Source organism: Delphinapterus leucas, chromosome 5, assembly GCF_059928025.1.
Source record: "Delphinapterus leucas isolate spDelLeu-1000000601 "Yukka" chromosome 5, BTC_Dleu_Yukka2, whole genome shotgun sequence".
NCBI classification, from domain to species: Eukaryota; Metazoa; Chordata; class Mammalia; order Artiodactyla; family Monodontidae; genus Delphinapterus; species Delphinapterus leucas.
Genome location: NC_143133.1, coordinates 26,423,403 through 26,449,625, shown reverse-complemented (window position 1 = coordinate 26,449,625; position 26,223 = coordinate 26,423,403). Strand labels below are relative to the sequence as shown.

Genomic DNA, 26,223 nt, shown 5'->3' with positions numbered 1-26,223 from the left:
TGGCTAGAAGTGAAGATACAGTGAATACCAGAGACCATCTCTTTCCTTTATGCTTGACTTTCATCAGAGGAGGGAAAAAAGGCATATGGACAAAAGATGAGGAAGCACACGCTAGAATCTGCCATTTCTCAACAAAGTTCATGATCTGCACACAGTGAACTAGGACTGGTATTCAATGACCCACTGTCATTCCACAGATACTCACTGATGACCCCTTCAATGTCCAACTTAAAAATAGACAGGAATGATGTTAACAGCCGAGTGTTAGTGAGGTTTGACTCTAGGCCTGTCCCTGTGCTAAGGGCTTTACCACCTTCTTCCTATGTATTTCTCATAATGACCCCATGGGTTAGGTATGCTAGTGTCATTTTAAATATGAAGAAATGAAGGCATAAAGAGATGAAGCAGATGTTCTCATCATTAATAAAGCACTTTTGAAATGTATAGAGTTACCCTACTCTATACATATCATATTAGTTCCTTATGCCTCCCAACAAGCCTGCAGAGCAGATGAAGATCATTGTTATTATGGCTCAAAGCCTCTCCTCCACTTGATATTTAAAGGCTCTTTGGAGGAAAAAAAAGTATGGAGGAATTTTCTTTCCTAGGTTTTTCCTACTTTTAACCTGGGAATGTCTGGGAATCAGACATTGTAAATGCCAAGACACTAGGGGTCCACAGAAATGCATGCTACACAGATGCAAACTACATGGTTTCTCAGGAAATAAAAAGAAGTTCTAATAAAATGTACTGAAAAGTGATTACACAGGAATAATAATATGGGGCTGTCTGAAAGGAGAAAACTGCTTCTCTATTTCCCTCCCTTTGAAGGGATTTCAGCTGTCCAGAGCTGTCCTGAAGGAAATCCATCACAGAGAGGAAAGGACATTTCTATTCTACATCCTCCCCATTCTTTTTATGCTCCCCCTAAACCTGCCTCCCGTTGCACCCTCATGGTTGCTTTGCTGCCAGCTGGTGAAGGGAAAGCTATTCCTAGTACAGCAGATGTAGGAAGCACCAGCCAGATGAGCCCTGGACCTGGCAGTCGGTTTGGTTTGGTAATAAGGAAACAGCTTATTCCTAAGAGAAACATAGGAACGGGACACTGAATCATTCTGAGAAACGTTATGCAACAGCTGTGAGATAAATCTTGAAAGAAAGGGGGGAAAAGTTAGGAAGGGAAGAAAAGAAAGAGAGAGAGAGAGAGGTTGGTTTTGTTTCAAAAGGCCTACAAATTCTGGAGTTATATGAATTCTATTTGGTTCTGTAATATGAATATCAAAATGCTGCTCACCAGCTCCTTAGGCTTATGCGAAAGTGATTGCGTTCTCTTTGTTTTTTTATTTTTTGTTGTTGCAGTACGCAGGCCTCTCACTATTGTGGCCTCTCCCGTTGCGGAGCAACAGGCTTCGGACGCGCAGGCTCAGCGGCCATGGCTCACGGGCCCAGCCGCTCCGCGGCATGTGGGATCTTCCCGGACCGGGGCACGAACCCGTGTCCCCTGCATCGGCAGGCGGACTCTCAACCACTGCGCCACCAGGGAAGCCCTGTTCTCTTTATTTTTATAGTCACTGATTATAAAGGCTTGCGTATTAAGAGGCTATGCTTTTCTGATTATCCATAATTAGGCATAGGAATAAGAATTATTTTTTCTGGAGTCTGTTCTGGGATGGCATCCTATTCTTAAAGAAATCTGCATACAGTTGAGCACTGGCATACTGGTTTGGCCAGGATACTATGTAATTCTGTTTATGGCACACTCTTGTCCAACTCTGCACAAGTCTGGGGGAAGGAATCGAGGAATAAAAGAAAATAAATGAAGGTTTCCATGTTTGAAGAAACAAATATAAAAAAGGGAAAGGAACCAGAATCACAGAAGTTAAAGATATATGAGAAAGGCATTAAAAGCCCAAACGGTAAAGCTGTAAAGAGCCAGACAGCTCATTTTATTTCTGAAGAGTTTGCTAATAGAAGGTTCTTATTTGGATTGATCTAGGCTCTACTTGTCTGGAGTCTTAATAAATGCAGACTCTCTTCTACATTATAGTTCTTCAAATATGTGAAGACAGTTACCATGTTTCTGAGTTGTCTCAGCTATTTCAGCCAGTCCTCACGCTCTGCGGTTGTCAGAGCTCCCGTGGCCCGCAATCCAGTTTGTTGGTGTCCTTCTGAAAAGCTGGCATGTGAATTGAACCTAAGACTCCAGATGTAGTCTGAACAGTGCAAAGTTCAAGTGGGACTATTACCTTCCTTGATGTGCGGTCTACACTTTGTGAGGATTCACATCAGTTTATTTGGAAGTTCACGTGGGTGGCATATGATGAGTTCACAGGCAGCTAAAACCCTGTTTTTTTTTTTTCATGTATAATTGTCTTAAGCCAGGTTTCCTGCATTTTGCAGAAGAACAGTTTAATTGGTGAATCTACACAGAGAATTTCCCATTTCCTGATTTTTTTTCTCATTCTTCCTGCCATTTAATGACCCAGAAGATACTTGATTTTGTCATCCAGTACGTTAGCTATTCCTCCTCCGTTAATTTTGGTAAATATGTCTTCACTTGAATCATGTGTTAAAGACTTTGAGGGGACAGCACTAACTCAGAGCAAAGTCTTATAAAATGTTACTGGAGACCTGCCCTCAGATTAACTTTGATTTATCACTCAATTCACTTTGAATGGCTCATTCAACTTTTTACTTACCATTAAGTCTATTTTTTTTTTGTTAAAAGAATTGACTTTTCTATAAACTTTGTTGAAACTGAGCTATTGTATACCTATAACTTCCCCTGATGTTGGCATGCCAAAAGAAAATTAAGTGATATTTTGGGGGCATGATTTCTTCTCCATGAATCTGAGGTAGATTCTAATGATCACTGATTACTAACTTAATAATAATCAATTGCCTAGTCAAGTAGAATTTTTAATCAGGGCACCATAATCAATTAATCAGTCTTGTTCCTAAAATCCAGACTTTTCTCTTTTTGACACTGGGATACTACACATCTTCAATATTCTGATACATTTACTTTTCAGGAGTCTTCAATAGATGCTTTTCAATTTTTTCACACACGTATTAATGTTCAAAATATGGCAGGTAATTTAATCCACTGTGGATTTTCAATTCAGCTAACTGTTCTTAAAACCTCTTAACCCCCTGCATGAGGTAGTGCTGAAAGCAGTCACTAGAGGGCAATAGAGGGCTGAAAAATAGGTACCGGACTGAGTGACAGCTGGTAGGGCCAAGACACCTGTAGGCTAGAGAAGACCAGCACTCGGTAGGAGAGGCATATCTTTTAGGCTTATCCAAAAATTCCAGTTTAGATACATGGTTCACATAAAAACTGGGACATGATCAAGATGGATCTGCCAGTCAGCACTCAGATGGAGAACACAGCAATGACACACATTTTAGAAGTTTGATATCAATGTCAGAAAATATCCTTGACAACAGGAATCTTGGTGTCATGGTTGAAGTCTGTATTCAAAGCTAAGATCAAAATAGCACAGACTCAGCAATAACAGCTACAATTTATTGAGTGTCTACCCATATATCTAGCAATAAACCAACAATATCTCTCATTCTTGGAACAGCCTTTGGAAAGTAATAGCATCCTCATTTCATAAAAAGGAAAGTGGGGTTTAAGAAATTTAAGTGGAAGAACTGGAATCTGGATGGAGGTCTGTTGAGCTCCAAAGCATGTGTTCTCTATGCTGAAAGATTGTAGAGTATCCTGATTCAATAATTAGAACTCTGGGAAGAGAGCATAGCAAAAACTTATGACAATCTGCTTCAAAGACCTGCCCTTCTCTCTTAGAACTTGTGGAGAGTGGACAAATCTTCTCATTTATCTTGGGCTTCTATTTGCTAGTAATTATAATCATATTTCATCAATCTTTTACAGTTTGAAGTTCATTCTGCTTTCCAAGGAGACTGTAAACAAAATACATTCTATTTTCTTTAAAGTCTTGAGGCATATGTATACTTTGTAAACATAATATACCATTTTTTTTAGTTCTATGGATTTAATACAAACTTAATGCAATATTCTCAGTAATAGTTTGAATTTCAAATAGGACCTGTACCTTTTGGCCCCAAATATTATCCACATAAATGCAGCACCAGATTGACCTAGTGAAAATGCATACTAATTAATTAAGGGAGGAAATATTTAAAGAGGTAAAAAAATATTTCCAATTTCAGTATCTGTAAAAAAAAAAAAGATCAGTGATAGCATAAGAAATGATTTTAAAACTGCTGAATGTTAAATAACTTAGACGGAAGTGAAGATTAAGTGCTCTGGGGAGAAAATAAGATTCAAAAAGTAGCAGAAGTGATGATAAGGTCACTGATGTCAAAGATGCGGGACATGTTTAAATAAAATAAAATTGTTTCAAGAAATGTGAGATTCAAAAAGGCAATGTTTTTAAATATATTGAAAGCATACTAGAACAAGCTTTAGGACTAAGTAAATGAGTATGGTTCTTTATAACTTTACTGTTCTGGGTTTCTAATGGCTTTCTCAGCAAAGAAGTAATTAAAATAATATATTAAAACCAAAATCTATTTTAGACTTTCTGAAAGGATGTCCTCTGGTTTCCTAGAGTCACTGACATCTCATTAGATAGCTGAACATATCCATTACATATCTGAATATATGGAAATCTATTAACAGTGGTCTCCCTTCTCTTTGCCTCCCTCCTTCCCAGCAAATAAAAAATATTCCTTGCAATCAATACAGATTTTTCCTTGAAATTAATATATAAGTTTTCCACAGTAGCTTTCTCTGATCTTAAAAAGTATAATCTGAAAGGAGTATGAAATAGAACAAAATTTCAAGTTACGTAAATAAACCCATATTTCATATTATTTGCTTCTTTTCATCCTTAATGAGGATATAGATTTCAAATACTTATAAAAGAAAATAAATAAAATGTTTATTTCAAATTCTGCCTCAAACAAAATACTTAGGAAGCTCTATGTTCCAAAAAACCAAAATATCTTCATTCATTAAAGTTCAACATAGATTATACTTTAGAAGCCCACTTTATCTCTCACTGCACTAACTGTCCCAAGGACAAAGATTTTCATAGTTACAGGCATTTTCTGATGTACAGGTATTACCAATAGGTGGGAATTTATCTCATAGTAGTGAGAGAGATGAAGCCAGTTCATACTGGCCAGCAATCCACCAATGGCCCACTTACTGAAAATAGAGCCATGCCTTTTAAATTTGTGCTGTTTCTGAAAGGTCCATGGACATTCAACACCTACACCCCAGGAGCCAGATGTCCGGAAGCTCTTAAAAATAATTCCAATTTGTTCTAATGCAGTAATGCTTCCTCTTTATTATTCTCTGTGCACTTATCTGTCTTATGTTATTTCTGGTCTCCTTCTTTTCCCCTACAAATAGAGCTATGTTCTTTTTTATTCCCCCTCTCAGTTTCTTGACTGTTTTCTTTAGCATATGTGAGCACACAGCATCTGTTTCTGAGTCTATGCCAGATGGATGCAATTAATTATTGGATAAATCTGAGGAAAGGGAGATCAAGGTACTTTTAACACAGGCAGGGGATAATGGAAGGGTAGAACAGGAACTGAAAAACGGAGACGCTCATTATCAGGAACACACTAAAGCCACTTCTCAGAGTTTTGTCAGATCCAGTGGCACTTATGTCTAGTTTGAGAAAGTCCTTGAGCAGTTATGGCAGATGTATTACACTTACCTCCCCCTCCCCTCCCCCAAATTCTCATTAAAATCTATTAAAATAAGTGGACACACTGGTTATTAGTTACATGTTAACTCAACCGATTAACCAACTTCTTTTAGGTCCTAAATCTATGTGGACTCATGGTAATCTAAGTGATTATGTAATTAAAAAGAAAATTTGGAAAAAAGAATCAACAGATATACTCAGAAGCCCAGGTTCCACGCCATCCTGCAGGGGCTGTGTCAGAGTTTTTATTATAAGAGAAACTACTAGGATGCAATCTGTTTGGTTTTTCCAAGCACCAAATTCATATGACTAGAGCTCAGTAAATACCATGAAAATACTAATGACATGTGCAGAGTGCTTTCCAGTCTACATATTGCTTTATTTAAACTTCATAATTGTTATAATCCTCATTTATGGTTAAGGGAACTGAATCTTAGGGAGGTAAAATGAATTAGTTAGGATCACATAGTGAAAGACAGTGTTTTAAACCACAACTTTCAAAGTCCAAAATGAGGCTTTCTGATCCCAAATCTTATGTTATTTCTACAATGTCGTGCTGCCTTTCTTCAAAATCCTTTAACAGATTCTACATTGTAGGAACAATAATGTTGCTATTATACTTTTTAATGTGATTTTTAAAGAAAATGTTGCCTTTTAGTATCTTCCAGCAATAGGGGCTATGGTTTAATATTTTATGAAGATAATGTTTCTAAGCCATTTGTAGTATGGTAACTGAGTCTTTTTAAACCAAAAGTTTAGAAATGTTATTGAAATCTACTTAAACACGCTTACTCGGTTCCACTTTATTTTATTTGGTCAGAATTTTTTTTTCTGTGTATTGAAACTTGCAGTTTGTGTAGACTGTAGCCTTAGCAAACCTAAAACCTCACCCAGGGATCCTCATGGTTACTGACAAGTACTTACCTAAATGTGCCAACAACTCATGAATAATGTAATGCCTCAGGATAAAGAGCACTGATTTATCCAAAATGTGTTAAGAAACTAAAGTTTCAAAGCACACTAATTTTGATTACCTTTGATTAAAGTGCTGTTACAATTATAAAGGTTTCTGAACTAAAGATAAAGGACATATATTCATTGAGATGAGGGAAAAATAGATAACCATGTCTTTAATTAGACAATATAATCTCTAAGTTAATGTGCTTTCACATTAAGCATGTTTGAGCTCACACTTTTTATGAAAAGGCCTGAAATATCTCTATAGCTGAAATATTCAAAAGAAAGTTAAAGGCAATTGCTCAAATTTTAAAGCAAGTATGTTCACTCTGCTTGGGGCAAAACATGAAAATATTTAGCTGAATAGGGAATAGTTTATGAAGTTCTGAGTAGCTAAAACAAGAGTGTTTTTTATAAAAACATTGCAAATGACAATTTTGTAATTTTAATAGAAACAAAGAATACCATGAACAAGTCTCTTTCTTAGAGATTTTGATCTTGTCCAGAGGCCAAAATAAATGGACTCTTTGATCCTCACTGATCCTCTGATAGTACTGTACAGGTGCTTCAGTGAAAGGACTGGAAATGACCTGTGAGCTGCCTATTTATGATGCTGCCCTAACTCCACCAAACTCTTCCACTAGTGGCCTGGGATGAAGGACAAGGCCCTACACTTGCCAGATGGCCAGCATTAGATAAATAAGCTATGGAGGCTCCTGGAACCTACAGTGAGGTGTGGTGGTGTTCCCTGCTTCTGAACACTTGGGTAGGGTTTGGGGTAGGAGTGGGGAAGCTTGCCTTGGAAGCCTGGGGAGTCAGGCTACATTTGTGCAGGTGGGAGAGCGCATATTTTGTAGTAGAGGCTTGTTTGTGGATGAACGTTTACTTCTGTGGACCAGCTTCTCTTGACTTAGCCCAGTATTCAAGTGGCTATGAGAAGAGAAAGCAAATTCCACCCTATCCTGGGAGACACACTAACCTTATTTTGTGAACTTGGAGTCCTACCTCATACAGTCCGGCTGAGGTACTGAAAGCAAGAAAAACCATTTTGAAATATAAATTAGATCATGGCACATCTGCTCAAAACCTTTTCTGTGGCATCTCATCACTCTTGGGTTAAGGACCATACATGGTCTGGTCCCTGATTTTGCCTCTGTTCTCATTTCCTACCATGTTCTGCTCATTCACTCCACACCAGCGTCCTGACCATTTCTCAACAACACCAAGCCGGCTCCAATCCCAGGCCCTTTGTCCCTGTTGTTCCCTCAGCCTGGACCAACTGTGGGCTTACCTTATTCCTCATTTCATTCAAGTTGCAAGTTTCCTCTTCACAGACACCTACACTGTGTGCCCTATAGAAATAGGGCAATTCCTCTCACTCTCTTTTTCCTTAAGTTGCTTTATTTTTTTAATAGTATTTACGACTTCTTAACATTGTATCATCTTTTTATTAATATACCTATTAGGTATAAAGTGCCATTTTTATAGGTTAAAAAGTCCCAATATCAGAAACTTAAATGATACTGCCTAGTAGATATACATGCAACCTGTTTATCTTCATTGATGTATTTTTTTATGTGAAAAAATTTCATGTAAATTAACTTCTATTAGGAAGAATGCAAGTTGGTTAGATTATTCTATTCTATTTTATCTAGTCTATATTATTTTATCAGTTTTGTTTATTTTGTAAGGAAATTAGCTATTGTCACAAAATGTTCTTTTTGAATCACATACATTTATTATATATAAATTAGAGTATAAATATATCTATATAAACCATTATATAGTTTATGAAAACTAAGTGCTTTGCTAACATTTACTTCACATCGAGTTCTTATTACATGTGTAACCCAATCATGATGAAACAGAAAAACACTCCACAAAACAAAAGCTCAAGGAAATAAGGCTAAGGAATGAATTAAGGTATTTATAAGTTATGAAAATGATAGCTTATGGTAAGTATTCTAATCCCACTGAATATAAGTAAGGACAGAAGAAGCTTAACTGGAATTTAAAATTGGTTAGGAAGGGGAACTTTCCTGCTTATGTGGTTGAAAATAACCATCATTTTTTTAAATCAGAGAAGGCTTTGGATTTTCTTCTCTGGATTTTTTTTTTTAATGAAAATTACCTTTTGGAAATTGTTTAGCTATCATGTAACTCCAACTTAAGCAAACTGACTATGTCCAAAGCTGCTACAGAAACAAAACTCATTCCCAAGTTGTCTGGGATAATAACACATCATCTTACTTATGAGAAGACAAATTACATAATTCAGCCTCTCCCTATTGTATCTTGATTTTAATCAGAAAATTAACATATTAAGAAATGTAAAAAATAAAAAATCTTTTCACTTATAATAAGTAAAATTAAATTATTCAGTAAGGATAAAACAATCTTATAACTTTAAAAGTTTTGATTTGAAATTTATAGTAGAGATATAAGATAACTGTTTATCCACAGGATATACTGATATTAGTGATAAAATACAAGTGGATATAAAATATCTGGAAAATGCACAATATATATTTATGCTTCTTTGCCAGTTATATCCAAATGGTAGCTCTTTGGATTACAGTCTGATGATAATTTCTCTTTTTCCCTTTCTCTTTTCATTGTCTTTATATTTCCAACTGACTTAGGCCTCTCTCTAATTATCTGGAACAAGATATAATTTAAATTATAACCAAGTATTCATTGAACCCCATCTCTTAAACAAGACTGAATGGGTAGATGAGACAAGTTAACAAAACAGACTTGAATTGAAATATAATAATTTTTCAAGTCAACACTGGAGAAGTTGAATATTCATTGAGCTATATGCCCAAGCTGAAAAAAAATTAAAATATCTTTTAAAATTTCTTTGTCTAAATATATGAGAATAATATTGGGGAGGATAGTGATTTTGCAAGAAAGTGAGATAAAGCCTACTCTATAAAAACAAACACTTAGAATAAAAAAAAATTAAGATCCAAATTATTCATAATAATAAAGGAGCCTCCTGTTTTAACGGGGTGTTGTTAATATATTGTTCCCTTAGAACATAAAGAGTTAAGAAAAAAAGAGGATCTAAGCTATGAAAAGCAAAAATATTAACAAATATTACAAATATACTAGAAACAAGTAAGACACATATTCACTTGATAAATATTTAGTGACTGTTTACTATATGCCATGTGATGTCAGATACAAGGCAAATTAAAAATTTTAAGGCCTGTGCCTTTGAAGATCTGTAGTACTGGTAAGTGTCAATAAAATGTGTGAATAAAAAAGGAGAAACCCGTCTGCAGGAATAAACAAAGGAAGTAAAATTTGACTTGAGTTTTGAAGGATAAATCACAGGATGAGAAAGGGGTAAAAGGCATTACAAAAGGAACAGCATGAAAAGGCATAAAAGTAAGAAAAAGAGATAAGTTCTTGAAATGGTGACATGATCAGATGTAAGTAGGTACTTGGGTACTTGGAGGAGTGATGAGAAAGGAGTCTTGGAGGAGTGATGAGAAAGGAGTCTGGGAGGACAGCAAGAGGCTGGTTTGTGAGGGGTCTTTTGTGCCAAGCAAGATGTAGGCACCCCATTGTCGAGAGTACCATCCAATATGCAATTTAGTAAGGTAATTTCAGTGGCTTAATGAAAAAAAAATGGCAGAACGAAGAGAATGGTGGCCATGGACCATTTCATAAGCTGTTGCAACTGTACAGGTAAGACGAACCTACATAATTATGTATTTTGTCGTACATAGAGAATACATTTTACTTTAGAATAATTAGTGTTTTAAATAACTGTGGGCTGCTCATAATTATGAAATGTTTTTAGGCAAGGCTAGGTTTATGGAGGCAGCCTGAGGAGGACTCATTACATAGTAAGTTAATAGCATTAAGGCTTCAATGTGATGTCTGATGCTTTGGGATGATGACAGTTCTTTTATATTCAGCTCTGCCTAAGGTATTTTTAAATTTACATAGCTTTTATTTACATATCTTATTTCAATTTTATTTATGTATCTTTATTACCATCTTTAAACATCTTCTTTTAAAAAATTAATTTCAGAAACCTCTCCTGAGAAAAGTGAATACAAAAATAAATCCTGTATGACTGCAAAGCTAATAAGCAATACATTTTATTGGAAAATAAAATGTAAAATTAAGTCAGCTAGCCATTTATTTGAGAATGGCAATGGGTCTTTAAAGTTCTTCTGCAACAAATGTGCTTTTTAATTCCATCGAGTAGGAAAATTTTAAATCCATCTTTCCAGTATACAACATTGAAAAACAAAACCTAACAACTCCAAGTTCTCTCTCTATTGTTGAGCACAAAACCATACGCACAAATGCACAACATATGTTCTCACAGTTCCTGCCCACTGATTTGTTTGTATATTGAACACAATGGTTTTCTTCTTTTACGTTTCTTTAAAAAAAAAAAAAAGTAACATTAACTTGCAAGAAAGACTCCAAATTGCCTATGTGAGGAAAAACCTTAAAAGTCAGACAGAATTTCATCTACATGGCTTAAATACATCTTTTAATCTCATGATGTAATGGCAGTTGTAAAACTTTTATGCATAAATAACAAATCGGTCAAGCACACAGACCTTCTAAGACATCCTCTCTGGACAACATCTCCTAAGTTAGGAGTCAGTGATTACCATTCTATGTTCCATGCTAAGGTGCTCAAGAAAACAGCCTTGTATTGTGTGACATATACAAGTGCAGCAAATCTTTTTAAATTTTCATGTTGTTTTGGGAACCTTTTTAAAAGAAACTGTAAGCCAGCATACGGAAAATTATAAACATGGCCCAAGTCTGCCTGGAATCTAATTAGGGATGCCTTCCAGCTGTTGCCAATGCCTGGAGCCTCTATTTCATCTTACTCTCTCCTTCCAAACTACCGTGGAAAAGAAGGTTGAACAGCAGTTCTACTGATGCAACTTGAACTGAATGAGGCGGCCCAGTAAAAAAGGAGATGAAAAATCAGCCACCTTACTTAGTGTTCCTGTACATAAAGCACTGCACTATGAAAATCCAGTCTAACTGGGGAGAGTTACAGAAGCAAAATTAGTGCTAAATAAAAAATTATATGCTTAACCAGTAGCCAAGAACAGTGTTATCAAGGTTATGATTAAAGACAGAATTCAGTCTCATGTTTCCCCATGTGTAGAGAGGTTAAGGAATCCATTAATTATTTTCCTATTGGTACTATTTCCCCAAACCAAACACCTATGATAATTAAAGAAGGTCTGTAAACCATTAGCTTTGATAAATGTCAGGTCTCTGCATCACAGATTTGCTATTTTTTCTCTCAATATATTAACCTGAATATTTTGTCTTTAGCTGTTTTATATATATATATATATACTAATGTATATATAACAGGGCTTAAGGCATAGCATATTTGGAAAACACTGATCTGGATCTTTAAGGATAAATAAGATTTCAAATAGGCTAAGAAGAGGGCAACTGTGGCACGATTTTACCTCTCTCTTTTGTTTAATCACTTACTTTCCACTATATTCCCCTCTATTTTCTGCTATGCCTTCACCCACCTCTTCAAGTGTTTGTCTGTATCTTGAAAATATGCTCTCTTTGAACCTGCTACTTTTAAAATTACCACACTATTTCTCTCCTGCTTTTCTTTCAAGGCCAAAGCCCTCACACAGGTTACACACACTCTTTTTATTTTTATACTCCACTTACCCTTTTAATAACTTCTGCAGAATCAAAACTATTTGAGTTTTGGGAGGGGGATAAAATGATGACTTTCTTCTTAAAATAGTTACTTTAAAGCACTATAAAAATTGTAATAATAACTAGAACTGTCTGAAAAGAATGTTTCTTTGCAGGCGAATGTTGTTAAATTAAGTAATATGCCTCAAATTGCTGCAGACATATTTTTGAATGGCTCACCCAGAACATATATCTCATAAACCAATAGCATACTGTGGGGTTGGGGTGATGGAGAAATGATTTCTGTTTACCCTCAGTGCAGTGTTCCGTCCCATTAACAGCTTTACTTCTAAATATGCATGACATTTCCTTTAAAAAAAATCTTCTGTTTAATGTTTCAAATGCACAGACCAGTCCTGACCTAGTGAATTAATTCCCTAATATTGAATCATTCTGGCCAAACATGAGTCAGAGTAATAAAGTTCCCCAAGACACTTAGCTGTTAGAACATCAGGGACATATGTGAACCTGTGAACAATTTCACAGTCTCAAGGGAGACAGAATATTTAACTTTTATGAAAGGCCAGAGTAAGAGAGAAACAGCATTTCATTTGTTTCATATCTTTTTTAAAAAATTGAAGTATAGTTGATGTACAATACTATATATGTTACAGATGTACAATATAGTGATTCACAATTTTTATGTTTCATGTTTTATCTTTTATGAATTTCAACATTTATTAGAGGAGCCTCAGTTTGCTATCTTTTTTTATTTATATAGGTACAACGATCAGGTATAGCATTTAAACACAAATTTTACAGACACTCGCTAATGTTTCACTTTCTATTTATTTAGCTTGATCTTTTTAGACCATTTGGCAACTACAATCAACATAGGATTAACTGTTTCATCAGAATGCTGTATATGGTTGCATAGTACCAAATAGTATTTTGTTTCTGAAAAATGGAGGACAAATATGAAGCCAAATAGCGTGGCTTAAAGTCAGAATATTCTCCACTTTGAATTTTGATTAATGCCTATTTTGGTTAATGTTACTATGATCTACCAATCACCCGAATAGAACTTTTCTGAAAACCGTCTAGTTTCTCCTCTACTTCAAGCTATGTTCATTCAGGTATTAAGTAATGTCCATTCTATCACTAACTGTCTCTTAAATTTTTGTTCTCTTTTCCTCTCTTACTATTTGACTTATCAACTTCTCATTTCTCATCTGAACAACTGATTCTCCTGCTGTAGAATTAGAGAAATAATAATGAGTCATTTGAAGTATAGTAGGCATTTTATAAAGTCTACAAAGGAGAACAAATTCTAAATGTTAGCTCCCAATAACTGTTCTACAACATGTTAACTACAACTTAGTTATTGAATAGCAATTTCCTCCTACTCTTTTCTCTCTACTGGGATATTGAAATGGTATTTGATGACAAGAGAAAACCTTGAAAGTCTGACACCTGAAAAGCCTTTTCCGCTGTATAGGCATTGTGGCTTCATTATTATTTTCCACATACCTCCATGTCCCCTCCTTTGGGTGTTAAAGTCTTGCATGCCCCCTCCACTGTAGTATTACAATACCTCAAGATTATTACTGAATTGTCTCATCTTTAAAAGCTATTATCGATTCTTTAAAAGCATCAAAACGAACATCATAATTTGTAAAAAAAAAAAAAATGCTGTAATCAAAGCATTTTCTTTAAGAAATGTGTTTAAGAGATTGGTGGCTTTTTGTTGCTGCTCCTTCTGTGTCATTATTTTTATACACTGATGCCTGTATTCTATATTCTTGAGAGAGATTATTGAAAAGGTACTCATTTGTAGCATTCAGTCAGTAATTCATCTTCCTTGACATGTTGGAAAATTACTCCCAGAGTAGATTAAATAGGCCTGAGTATCTCAAACAATGACCCAGGAGCCCTGGAGACTGGGCAGAGGGGCCCTGAGTCTACCTTAGAAGGAAGGGGTTGAGGGTGGGAACCCCTGCCAGCAGCTCTGCTTTATATGTTTTGTATACTGGGCTATTCCATCAAAGAAATTCACTTGAATAAAAAGTTCCACAGTTAAAAAAAAAAATGGAGTTTGTAAATCACAGAACAAGTTTTAAGTCCAACAAGGAAATAAACAAATTTACCTATGGCAGGCAAACATGTGTGAACTGGCCAGCTCCTTGAGGTCAAAAATAAGTAATGGAGAAAGAGACAGCAGTGTGGTTCCTGTGTAGACAGCCAGGGATGTGATACTAAAATCTTGCTTCAGAGACCAGGGGAAGGCCTTCAGCACTTGGGAAGTGAAATAACACTTATGTGACAAGAGAATGTGGCTTGACTACAGTTTCACACAAAGATTTAAAACTAAGAGACTTACAGGAGGGATCTGAAATTGCAAAAGATTCTTTTAGATTCAGCATTCTTTAAGAAATAAATCATTGAAAAATATCTTTTGCATCAGTAAGAGATTTTTTGCAGTGCTTGTCCTTAAAATCCAAGAAAAGGAAAATGTGGGTTTGCTGTTACATCAGACAAGGTTGGACCTTTTGATCTCAATAAGAGGGTAACTAAGGTGAATGAATGGAAACAAACATTCCTCTCAATAAACCTTTTCTCAGGGTCTGCACAGCTGTTGACTGACTCTTTGGTCCAGAAAACAACAGCAGTAATACAACTTATTCAGGGCGGTTCATAAGCTATTTAGGAAGTGCTTTACTAACTTGAAGAACAAAAAGAAGAGATCACCAAAGGGGGACTTTTTTAAAAAAATGCCTGTTTTTCTAAAAATAAAAGCAGATATTCTATTTTTAGTCATTTTAAACTGAGAAACAAAATGGGTGTACCTTAAATTAAAAACAATGTAATATAAGAAGTAAAGCATTAATATCATAACTCTAAAATTACAGGTGCAGGGCCAACCACAAAGCACTGTCCAGACTCTTTGGCACTGACATTAATCCAAGAGAAAGGGAGATATGTGTAGGTGTGTGCATGTTTGTTTGCAGACACTTGGTATTTGATCTGTCTGAAGGAGCAGCATTTTCAGCATGATGGAAATAGAGAGAAATGTTGAGTTCATACTTTGGCTCTTCTTGTTGGTTTCTTTTTTCATCAACCATCTAAGAAACTCTGGAGGTGCAGAGTTTGTGCCTGTAAATCCAATCCGGTAAAGTGATGGGAATGGTGAATTCACCCAGTCAATGCCATCCTGGGACAGCCTTGGGGCCCATGGACAGCCATCCTTGCCCTAAAAAGCCTCTTCCTCCACATTTACCTATGCTGCTTTGTCTTTGTTTTTAAATATTAGTAAGTGGCTGAGCCAGAATCAAATGCTCAAATGCAGATCTTCTGACCCCCATCTACTACTCTTTCCCCAAACTATACTGTGAAATGAAATATATATATATTATATATATAATGAAAAAAAATATTACTGCAATCCTTCAAACCTCAGGGAGTCAGGCAAAGGAGAATGGAGAAGCAAAGGCTATTTTTCATTGATGGGCTTTGAAGTGTACAATGTAATTGTCAAAGAAGTTCCCATAATTTGTGATCAGTAGTAACTTTACCTGTTTGAGTGAGCACTTTTATTTTATTTTTTTGGTTTGTTTTTGTTTTTTTTGCTAATAGCAGAATGAATGACCTTGAAGTTGTACTTGATTCCTCTTTTTCTTTCCAACCATCCAACCCATTTGTAGTCCATCCAAAAATTCTGTCTGCTCTACCTGTGGAATGTACTTAGAATTGACCCCTCTCCATCACTGCTCTCCACACCCCATCACTTCTCACACAGGTTAGTGCGATGGTCTCTTTACTAGGTCTTCCTGCTGCAAAGCTTACCTCCAGGATCTATCCTCAATTATCTGCCAAAGCAATTCTGTTAACACCAAAGTTGGGTCATGTCACCCCTCCACTCCAAGCCTTCCAATGGCTCCCATTTCACTCGGAGTGGAAGTCAAGATTCCCTGCCTTGGCCTTCATTGCACTACAGGATCTGGCTCCCTTAACCGCCTTGACCTCACCTCCTCCTACTCTCCCCTACCCCCTCTCTGATCTAGCCTAGCTGGACTGGCCTCTTGATGGTACTTGAGCACACCAGGGGTGCCCCTGTCACAGGGCCTGTGTGGTTACTGTCTGCCTGGAGCAGCAACATACGAGACTCCCTCCTTCACCTCCTTTCTTAGTGAAGCCTTCCCTGACCTCCATAATACCGCTCTCTTCACCCTTAACCCTTAACCTCTTAATTCCCATCCTGTTTCCTGCTATGTTTTCCTTCTCAGGGCATATTGCCCTCTAGCACACTATATATTTTATTTATTTGTGTCTCCTTGCACTAGAATAAATCCCACGAGAACAGGGATTTTTGGAGGTTGTGTCAACTGATATGTTTCCCAGTGCCTAGAACAGTTTCTGGCAGAGTAGGTGCTCAGTATTGAATGAATGAATGAATAATGAATGAATTTCAAGGAAACAAAAACAAGAAGCCCAATTAAATCAAGGGTCATTACCTCATGAACCATCAAATGGTAATGGGAAGCTTCATGAAGGCTTACACTGAGTTTGACAAATTAGTCAATGCATAGTTTTCTTCCCTATAGAACATCTAAGGATATGCATTTAACTTTGGGAATCTCCTTTACAAGAATGAGAAAGAGTAACATTTACCTACCTCACAGATTTGTGGTGAGGATTAAGTGACAATATAAACATCTGCCTCAACAAAACTCTAAATTACTTATGTTTTTTGTTTTGTTATTTTGACATCTGAGATCATTCAGAGCCGTATCAGAAAACAGACCTGAAAAGTTCTATTGTTGGAACCAAATCACTAAATTATTCTAGCAATTCTCAGACTACTGATCCAAATGGCCCAATTTTCTTTTAAAGGCAAACAATTACAATGAATTCCTCAGCTAATTCAGACTACGTACAACACTATAGAAAATTAGGATATACATGTATTCATCAGGAGACTGATGCAAATTAGATCAAATCCATAGTTTAATTTAAACAAGACCCTGAAATAAACGTCCACTTTCTTCAAGTTGTCATTGTAGTAGAAAGGTTCTAAAAGAAAAGAGTAGTGTGCCAAAATGTCTATCTCCTAGTATCTTTAATTTTAGGATTTAGTCCTTAGAAATTCAGTTGCTTTTTGCTCTTGAGTCAACTGCTTTGCCCAAAATAGGAATCTTTTTATCGTTCATTCTATGGGAGAGCAGAAACACATTAATAGAGAAGGTGTCTCTTCAAAAGTTAGACCTTTGAGACCTGAAACAAGCTTTCAATTGTAGAACATAGGAGGAAAAACACAACTGCACTTGAAGCTTGGATAGTACTTAATTAAATAGTCATATGCATAGAGTAGGTGTTAAATAAATGGTGAAAAAAAGAGAGATAAAGATGGTAATAAATAGTCTTGGAACATTAAAGGCTAAAAGTGTATTGCAGTGTTAATCAGTGTGGTTTCTGACGAGCAACTTCACTATCACCAAGCAGCTTGTTAGTGATCTGGCATCTCAGGCCTCACCCTAGGCCTTCTGAAACAAATTTCTGGGGAAGAGCCCAGAGGAATAAATGCTCTAACAAATTCTCCAGGTGGTTGATAATTTTATTAATAATTTAAGTATTCTTACAAATTCTAAAAGGTAAACTAATAACATTATCCTTAATTTATATGTGAAACAAATGAAGAGCAAGAACAGATTCCAGTTTTCCCAAATTGAATGGGAAAGCCAGTTTGAAATGAGTTTCTGGTTCTTAGAATAACTATATTTAGGTTTTTGTTGTTTTACTTAAATAAGATATTCATTTATTTCTACTCTAAAGATAAGCTATGCAGCTATACCTAACCCCTCCTGTCAACCATCTGAATAATGTAGTGGAAAATCATAATTTTGGGGGTTGGAATTCTAGTCTTATTACTTACTATGGGATTTTGGCCAAGACACTTTACTTCTGTGAGCTTGATTTCTTCTTATGTAAAATGTGGATATTAATAATTATCCCCAAGTTATGAGGCTTAGAGAATATATTGAGAGAGATATATATAATACATATATAGATAAATAGATTAGAGAAAATATATTAGAGAATAGTATACGTATACAAAATATATTCCTTAAGTGTCACATAAATGGTACATCTCCACTCCCAATATTTTGTCTTCAACTAAATGCTTTAGCTAGAAAATGTACAATTAAATTAATTTTATAGCATTACAAAGACAACCAAACAAGGATCAAAGAAAAAACTGATTTCAAGTATTTGAGCTTATATTTTTAAGTGTGTTAAAAAATCTAAACTAAATTAAACTTTAATTTGATGAGTATGAATTATTCAGTTTACATACCTTTATTATACATTTATTATGGCCTTATCTTATGCAAGAACCTGATGTGTTCAAAGGATATAACACTGTCTTTAACCTCATGATGTTCAATCTCAAAGATAATTTTTAAGTCTAATAAAACAATTAAAAAATTCTTGAGCTCTTCAGATTCAAGAATATGGCACAATCTTTTTATAAATTTGTAATAAATTACAGATTTATTAAAAATCTTAAAATTAATGACCATTTATGGTATACATTTATAGTATAATATATTATATTATAATATAGTATATGTTTAGTATATTATAATATAGTATAATATATGTTTAGTATACATTATGGCATACATAATACAATTAATATAGCATCATATTATACTATCAAAATTATACTATAGATTGATAATTATAGTATAGACTAATATAGTATAAATTAATAATCAGAGCGGAGCTCGCAAGTACAGATAACTCATGAATTTTTGCTAGATAGGAGAGCAGAGAAATTGGGTCAATTAACTTTTTTGCTTTGCTTTTGTTTGTAGACAGAATGAACTTAAATTCATTTACATGCTGATGGAAATGATTTTGTAGAGACATAAAAATTAATAACGAAGGAGAGAAACGGTAAAACTGTAGGACTCAGGCGCGTGAGGAGGGGAGAAGGAGCTCTGGGAGGCACGTGTCTTTGACGGGTTCGAGCACTTCAATGCCCTACTGGAGGAAGGAAGGCAGAGACATGGCTGTCGATGCCCGTAGGTCAGGAAATGTTACACTGGTGATAGGAAAGAGATAATTCACTATTGCTTCTTTCCTCTCAGTGGAATTGTGAAGAAAAGTAATGAGCTGATGAGGGGATATTGGCAATCTGAGGAGATGAGAAATCTTGAAATAGTAGTTCTGAAGAACTGGACATATACTAGAGGAAGGTTAGAGGATCACTGGGGCACTTACGCGTGCCTATTTCGGATTTGTGGTCATGAATTTAATTTAATCGAGTATTGGTTGCCACTGAGGTTCCTGCTACTGTGTCCACCTATTGGTTGGACCTTCTCAGACTCTGAACGTTGCCAAACCATGCTTATCCAGCTTGTATGGACACTGTGCATGGAATAACCCAGTACTCTCACAGGGTCCTGTTAGTTTCCCCGGCCTTTTTCTCATCCAGATCTGGTTCCCTTACCCTCTCCAGCAAGCTGGAGAACGACCAAGTATTGAGAAAGCGTATCAATGTATCTCCTCAGCAAGGGTACAATGACCTAGCAATTATTATCTGGCTTTTCTCCTGCCAGGTGTAGGTGGTTAGTAGACTGGTGTTGGTGATATGATGGATACATGATACTGATTCTGTCTGGTCAGTGGAGAGAAGAGTCCCATTTATTGCTTTAAAATGATCAATAATGTTCTTTGTTGGAAAAAATCATGTGCAACATGCCTTTGAATTCTAAGAATTCTATCACTTTTTTGGCTGCCACATCTTGTTATACCCAAGAAAATGTGTATAAAGGTGTAAAATGATCAGGGAAGTATTGGAGGGGAGATGAGGGACATAGAGGGTCTGCAAGGATGCAATGGTGTTTTCCCAGAGGAGAATGAAGAACATTCTAGCAAAGGGAATTCTGCTTAGAAGGGAACAGGGGGGTTAAGGGGCCTAGCCCTTGTGGGAAAGTATAAGTACCCGGGCAGTGATAATCCACAGAGGGTATAAATGGAAAAGTGTTGGGAGATTGTACTCGAATCTTGTCAGAGGGCAGATTTTGAAGGTCCTTATATGGAATGCTTAGGAACTGGGCTTTAGTCTCCAGGTAATGGCAGTTTCTAAAAGATTTTAAAGCAGGGAGTGGCATGATTTTGACTGTGTTGCAGAGATTTCACTCAGGTCTTAGGGTGGAGTGTGGATTCAAATGCTGCAGGCAATATAATCATTTAGGAAGTTAATGAAATAGTGATCATAAAGTACGTGAAATTTCAATCACCATGAAGCCTAGAACAATGTCTTATTTTAAAACTCTTTATTGCACACCTACTGAGTGGTAGTCCCTGGGGTGAGCTAGCATTCAAAGCTGAATAAGATGTAGTAATGATATTCAAGAAAATGTTTGAAAATGATTGTTGATTGAAGGAATTTGAAGTAATTAATCACTGGCCTTTCCATTACCCAATTTTTAATTCTTCTCATTTAGTATGGTACTCTTAATGTCACTGTTTAAACATACATCTACTTTTGCTTGTCACAGCCTTAGCAGGCTTCCAGCAGATTCGGCCAAGCATGACGACAGCAGCATGCCAAGTGTGACAACCAGCAACAACACACACAATCTCCAAGTGTAGAAACTTAAAAAATATACCCCTAATCACCTTCCTGGACATTTCAGAACAAAAATATACGAGAAATCCTGGTGGGTAAAATATATTAAAATTGAAACATGGAATTTAACTTTTTGTGCTTACAGATTGAAACTGGAAAAGAGATATGAGTATACCCACAACTTTTATAAAGAACAAGTAGTCAGTTCTTTTAAAGTTAGTATGTGATTAAACATTATGGAGCTGTAGCTCTAAATGTAGAAGAATGTTTACTTAAAAACTATGTAATACTTAAACGTTTTCAAACTATTTTCATATATGTTATCTCAAGTGCTATAACCTTTGAGATTATCATTATTCCTATCCTACAGATGAAAACATGGAGTCTCCGAAAGATTAAATTACTCATTCAAGGGTCATAGAAATTTGCTGAATCAGTACTGTAATTCGGATTTCCTCACTACATATGTCTTTTCTGCTCTGTCACATTGCCTGCCAGACGGAAATATTTAAATGATTGTTTATTCATTTTTTCATTCATTCATTCGTTCCTTACATGTATTCTTTGTGCCTATTAGTACAAAGCACTAGATTGGCTGCTGCACGATTTATGGAGGTAATAAATCAGTCTTGCTACTCAGGGGGCCAGCGTGTGAACCAGGTGGAAAATCATGCCTAATATGACAGTAATAGAAATAATTATGTAAGGTCATCATTGGAATAAGTATTTCTGGCTAAGGAATCATGGAAACCTGTATAGGGAAGATGGTATTTTAGCTGAGTCTTAATGACTTAATGAGTGGCTGGCATTTGGGCCAAGTGAGATAGGGTGTGAATTCCAAGGAGTGGAAATGGTATGTGCAGAAGGAGGGAGAAAGTCAAGTATAAGCCGTGCTCGAGAAACAGTGAATCATTCTTTTCTCTGGAGTAGAGAGTTTGAAGACAGAGAAAGATAAGGCTAAAAATTTTTTTGAAGACAGGACTAAGGTGCTTACAAATTTCATGGCAGATGGAATGGGGTGATGAAAACAACAAGGGTTTTGTTGAAGCCACACGAGTTTAGGTTCCAATATAGGTTCTGCTGCTTAGAAGCTGTATGACCACCCACAACTTGTATAATTTCTCTAAAACATTCATATATCATCCATAAAATGAGGACATTTGTTAAATATGTGATACATATTTTTTGAAATAATAAAAATATTTTACCTTCAGGGTGGATGTGAAGATCAAATATCAGGATGTTTGAAAAGCAACTAGCACAAGAAGGCCCTCAGTTAAAATCACTTTCTTTCCCCATTCTGTGGTAGTCAGTGGGAACTAGGAATTCCCTAGTTTGCCGAGGGTGGTGATGTAGTGATAGTCATGTTTGAGTAAAGCCAATGTGTTGGGTGAATTAGAAGACAGAGGGAATAAGGGAAAAGACGCAAAAAGTGTTTTTTGCAATACAGCACACAGGGAAATGAATGTCTCAATGAAGTTACACTCCTGGGAATATTTAATATCTGGAATGAGAAAAGAACATTGCAACACACTCTAATTATATCAAAGTAAAGTATGGAAAAAGATTACATAAAAACTAATTCCATAATATTGCTATAGGAAAAAGTCCAAATGAAACTAAACTTTGAAATAAAAGACGTTTTCATGCTGAGCTCCTATTAGAAGCAGGGGCTCCAAGCCTTTTTGGTCCTCCCTTCTTTGATCTCTGGGAGAGGGCATACGGATGAAACAAAATGATCCGAACCCTCTGCACCTGGATGTATTTCCACCTTTCAGGACAGCTATTCAGGAAACTCACCAGAATTACCTGAATAGGGATTCACTTCAAAGGGTGTCTTTTTAAAAAGACTCATTTAAAAGTAGGGACTTTGATCATAAGGGTGTGCCAATAGCTTACTTGACCATGATTCTACTGTCAGAAAAATCCATATGTTCAAATAGGAAAAGGCAGCTATTTGTTGAATGGTGCTGTCTTTTGAGCCACTCTCTTTGAAATGGATATGTGAGGTTTTAAAGCCATCCTCTCCATTTGCTCTTACATTCATTTACTAAAGCCAAAGTGAGGCTTGGGAAAAACTCCTGTTTCTTCCAAACTTCTAACCATAAACATTTTTCTAAATATTTATGTATTAACTAAGTATTTATGAATGTAATAAGTGAACTCTTAGTAACTGATCTTTATTGTGTACTCTTAAGTGGTAGAACACTACTTAAAACTAGGTCTTGGATAACAGAAGTGGATGGAAGCATGCATGACCCTTGATGTTTATGATCTAAGTGGGGGTGGGGGGGTAATATTTCTGAATGTACCACATGCCTATGAATTGGAATGATCAAACCCTACTCCCCTTTGCTTTCTTGAATCTTTCTCCTGTGAAAGTGACTGAAAGAATTCAACTACTTTTTCAGGGTTTTCAACACTAGGGTAATTGTTAATTGATAATTTCATATCTAAAAAGAATACTTTATAAACTACTGGGAGACACATTCCTTTGCTTCTACAGCCCACTGCAGTCCATAGAGGAGGTCTACATAGACCTTGTCTTCCTGGACCAAACCCCCAGACTTCCTAACTATGTGCCTGACTGTACACAGTGTGGCTGCAGTGGTTGGCTATGGACAGGCAGGAGGCCCAGCTCAATCAATCTCTAGAAAGAAGCTATAATTAAAACTTGACACTTAACATTTCCCAAGAGATCATCTGGAAAAAATCCCACCATACTTTTCAGGACTTTTTATTTGAATCTTCATCCTAACTCCAATCTTTCCAATGTATCTGCTTTCATTCATATTCTAATGTCTATATATCTCTGTACATTCTCTGCTCTAATTAAATCCTTCTCCCCTTCTAACTCCCTAACTCCTTCCAAGGAGCCTTCTGTTACTGAAAGTCTGTAATTAGCAAAATCCTCTATGATCTCATTTCTTTCCTGGACATTTCTTCCACCTTCTTGCTCTAGCTGATTGTTGGCTATCCTCTCAACTTAGGGCTGGTCTTCTACCCATACCCCAATTATCGAAGAGTCTGAAGCAGGGACTGGGTATATTCTTAGTTCCTCACTGGCACTTCTACACAGTTTGGCTCCTGTTTCTTTTTTTTTTTTTGCATTATGCGGGCCTCTCACTGTTGTGGTCTCTCCCGTTGCGGAGCACAGGCTCCGGACGCGCAGGCTCAGCGGCCATGGCTCACGGGCCCAGCCGCTCCGCGGCATGTGGGATCTTCCCGGACTGGGGCACGAATCCCTGTCCCCTGCATCGGCAGGCGGACTCTCAATCCCTGCGCCACCAGGGAAGCCCTCCTGTTTCTTTTTAAAGGTGCAACTTTTTTGAAAAGTCAGGCAACAGGTTAGAGACTCACTATCTTTCCTGTTAGAGTCCTTTATCCAATTCCAGGCCCTGCCCTCCCACCGCTCAGTCATAGATGATCCCAGCAACTGGCTCACTCTGTGCTCTTTAATACAATTTCTCCCATTATTCTTAATGGTCTAAATGTCCACCCAAGTGATCCATCCAACTTCCTGCCCTTCCAATACCTTGCCTTCCTCACTTCCAAAGATGTTTTCCTCCATCTCACTTTAGCACCATTCCCCTATCATTTCTAAAAACTGCACTACTTATGAAATTTTGATTCCAAGCATGCATTTCTCCAACTACCATTATCTATCTTTTCAGCTTTCCAAGTATACTGTGGTATCCTCACTTCAACCCTAGTCAGACAGTCAATCCACTGACCCTGGCACTTTTTTAGAGAACATAAACCCCTTATAGTTTTCCCCTTTTTCTTGCCAAGTGTAGAGTCCACAATCCCACTCTATTCATTTGGCAAAGGTCCAAATCTAGTTAAATCCACCTCTTCAACAGCGCTTCTTCTGCACACAAGTACCTGAACATGGCGCAAGAAAAACAAGCGAAGACTGGTCTCTGTTTAAATTTATGACCACAAATCTCAGATGGGCTCTCATTGCTGCCCAATATTTTCACAGTACTGCCCTACTTAATTCACTTTCTCCCTTTCCTAGAATATTTTCTATCTCTGTCTTTAAACCTTAAGATCCTCATTCTCATCTAATGACCTCATTTGTTATTTCACTTAGAAAGTAGAATAATTCAGAAGAGAACTACCTCATATTCTCCAAAACCAAATCTTTCAATCTCTTTGAATCTGCACATCCATACCCTCGCTTCTTTCATATTAAAGTGAGTGAACTGGTAAAGAATAGCTAAAGCATTTTGGAAGAAGAACAAGTAAAAGGACTTACATTCCAGATATCAATATTTATTATAGAGCTATAGTAGTTAAGAGAATGTAGGATTGGCACAAGAATAGACAAAGAGACTAATGGTGCAGAATAGAGTCCAGAAACAGACCCAAACATGTACATTTATCTGATTTATGAAAAAGATGACACTGTAGTGAGGTAGAGAAAGTATGACATTGTTAATAAATAGTGTGGATCAAATGGATTTACATATGGAAAAAATATGCTTGAATCCTAACTTATATTAGAAATTAATTCCAGATGAATTATAGATGTAAATAGAAAAATAAAGCTATAAAACTTAAAAAAAGACCACTGTCATGATCATGATTTAGTCAAAGATATCTCAAATAGGACATAAAGAAAAAGATTATAAATAAGCCTACAATAAAGTTAAAACCCTCTGTTCATCCAAAAACTTAATTAAGAGAGCGACGAAGCAAGCCGCAGAATGGGAGAAGTCATTTGCAATACATATATCTGACAAAGGAATAGAATATAAAAATAACTGCCACAAATCAATAAGGAAAAGCCAGCATCTGATGAAAAAACAGGCAAAAAAATTGAATAGATACAAGGAGATATCCAAACAGTCCACAAAAATATGAAAAGATGCTCAATTTCTTTAGTAACCAAGGAAACACAAATCAAACCATTATGGTATACCAGTGCATAACAACCAGAATGACTAAAATGAAAAAGACAATGCCAAATGTCAGCAATGATGTGAAGCAAATAGCACTTTCCATACATTGCTAATGAGAGTGTATAGTGGTGGAACCACTTTGGGTAACTGCTGGACAGTATCTACAAAAACTGAACATACACATCCCGATAATCCAGTAATCCCACTTTTTGATAGATACCCAAGAGAAACGTACACCTGTATTCACCAAAAAACATTTGCAAATATGTTTACGGCAGCACTATTAATAATGGTCCAACACTGGAAACAACCCATGTCTTTCAACAGAATTGATGAATAAATT

General features: G+C 36.3%; 2 protein-coding genes across 4 annotated transcripts in view; both read right to left on the bottom strand.

Moving 5' to 3' along the window:
* Window positions 1-26,223, bottom strand: part of CAMK2D (calcium/calmodulin dependent protein kinase II delta) — a 462,200-nt gene that overhangs the window by 424,146 nt on the left and 11,831 nt on the right. The window lies entirely within an intron of this gene.
* The window catches only part of ARSJ (arylsulfatase family member J), a 72,335-nt gene that overhangs the window by 34,283 nt on the left and 11,829 nt on the right, over window positions 1-26,223 (bottom strand). For 2 of the 3 annotated variants that reach the window (XM_089911558.1, XM_089911559.1), the window contains one exon: window positions 7,651-7,698. The exons of the other annotated variant lie outside the window; for it this stretch is intronic. In XM_089911558.1, coding sequence (XP_089767684.1) covers window positions 7,651-7,698 — 48 coding nt within the window. The remainder of the gene's footprint in view (window positions 1-7,650; window positions 7,699-26,223) is intronic. 3 annotated transcript variants of the gene reach the window in all.